We start from the raw sequence: 1,582 nt of genomic DNA, 5'->3' as shown, positions 1-1,582 counted from the left end.
GACACGGGCTTCAGCTGCGACGGCTCTGCCAGCACCTTCCGGGTCATGTTCAAGGAGCCGGTGGAAGTGCTCCCCAGCGTGAACTACACGGCCTGCGGCCACGCTCAAGGTGGGCCCCGCCCTGCCCCGGACCCCGTCGGCGCCCCGACCCCCACTAGCGCAGACGCCTCCGGAGGGGCTCCCCCGCCCCCGCCCTGACTGCCGGGACCCCGCTCCCCCCCAGGGCCCGGACTCCCACTACGGCACCAAGGGCCTGCGCAAGGTGACCCACGAGTCCCCCACGACGGGGGCCAAGACGTGCTTCACCTTCTGCTACGCGGCCGGAAACAACAACGGCACGTCCGTGGAGGACGGCCAGATCCCCGAGGTCATCTTCTATACCTAGGCCCCCGGGCCCCCAGAGCCGCCTGGTGCAAGTAGGCCGCGCCCCGCAGCCCCTGCTGTGCGCGCGCTCCCTGCCACGTGTCGGGCGTCGGGAGAGGGTCTCCGCCTGTGGTGAGCCCGGCCGCCTGCGCAGAGGAGCCGGGCGGGAGCTGCGAGACTGCCCCGCGGGACTCGGGGGGCAGGGCTGGCCTGGACCCGCCCTGAGCGGAGGGCCCGCTGGGTCCTTGGGCGCCGGAGTGCTGCCCACTGTCCCTGCAGCTCGGGGCTGCCTGACCGGCTGCCTGACCGCAGGATTCGAGTAGGATTCCATCTCCTGTTCGCTGTTCCACCGCACACGGCAGTGCATCTCGGATTCCCATTTCTCTGGTAGGAGGCGGTGTGCGGGGGCGCCCCTCGTGCATTTGCTTGGGGTCTCCTGTTCTGGCCTATTCCCTGGGGATGCTTAGGCCACCCTGCCCCCGGCCCCCAGCAGACTGGCCTCAGCCCCCCTTGAGGTCCTGCAGGCTGGCTTTCTGCCAGGCCCGGGGCCCACCCAGTGGGCCCCGTGAAGGGCCACACTCGTCCAGCCCCTGCAGCCACGGCCGTGGACCGCAGACCCTGTCTGCCCGCGCGATGCTGTGGGTCTGCCATGGTGGCCAGGTCCCCGGCTGGCCCACCTGTCCCCCGCCCTGTACATACTGCAGCCCTGCTCCACCCAGCCTCTGAGAGGGCGCTCTGGCCAGAGGTGCTGGAGGGTGTAGCCCCTCCCCCAAGTCCCTCCCGCCGCCCCACCATGTGTTTCTGCCCCAGTGATTCCTTCTGGAAACTGTCCTCCCCAAAGCCATGAAAGGTGTGCCCTCCCCACACCAGATCCCCAAATGATTTTTATAAATAAAGGAAAGAAACGTTACTGCCCTAACCTGCGTGATTCTTCCTGTTGGAGGTGGTCGGACGGGACCCTGGCAGCTTTGAGATCTGGCTCATCTCGCTGCAGCCGCTTCCCCCACTGTAAGATTGGGGGGCCCGTGGAAGGGCCTGTGACTTCTGCCTGCGTCTGGAATCACGGTCTCCTGACGTAGACGTCCCCGCCTTGGGGCATCCAGTAGCACGGTGGACCCTCCCCATGCCCTCTGTCCTCTGCACAAACTTCCGGTTTGCCCATCGTGCCCCTGCCGTCCAGCAGTGGGGGACCCCAGGGAAGGCTCTGCGGTAACACGCC

General features: G+C 67.9%; 1 protein-coding gene across 1 annotated transcript in view; it reads left to right on the top strand.

Moving 5' to 3' along the window:
* Positions 1–1,282, top strand: part of BTBD2 (BTB domain containing 2) — a 20,230-nt gene extending 18,948 nt beyond the window's left edge. Inside the window, 3 exon segments of the mRNA XM_034660005.1 lie at positions 3–96; positions 98–109; positions 224–1,282. Coding sequence (XP_034515896.1) covers positions 3–96; positions 98–109; positions 224–385 — 268 coding nt within the window. The 3' untranslated portion in view covers positions 386–1,282.
* Positions 1,283–1,582: the final 300 nt, after the last annotated feature.

Source organism: Ailuropoda melanoleuca, chromosome 4 (assembly GCF_002007445.2).
Source record: "Ailuropoda melanoleuca isolate Jingjing chromosome 4, ASM200744v2, whole genome shotgun sequence".
In the NCBI taxonomy this organism is placed as follows: Eukaryota; Metazoa; Chordata; class Mammalia; order Carnivora; family Ursidae; genus Ailuropoda; species Ailuropoda melanoleuca.
This window is presented reverse-complemented; position numbering and strand designations above follow the sequence as displayed.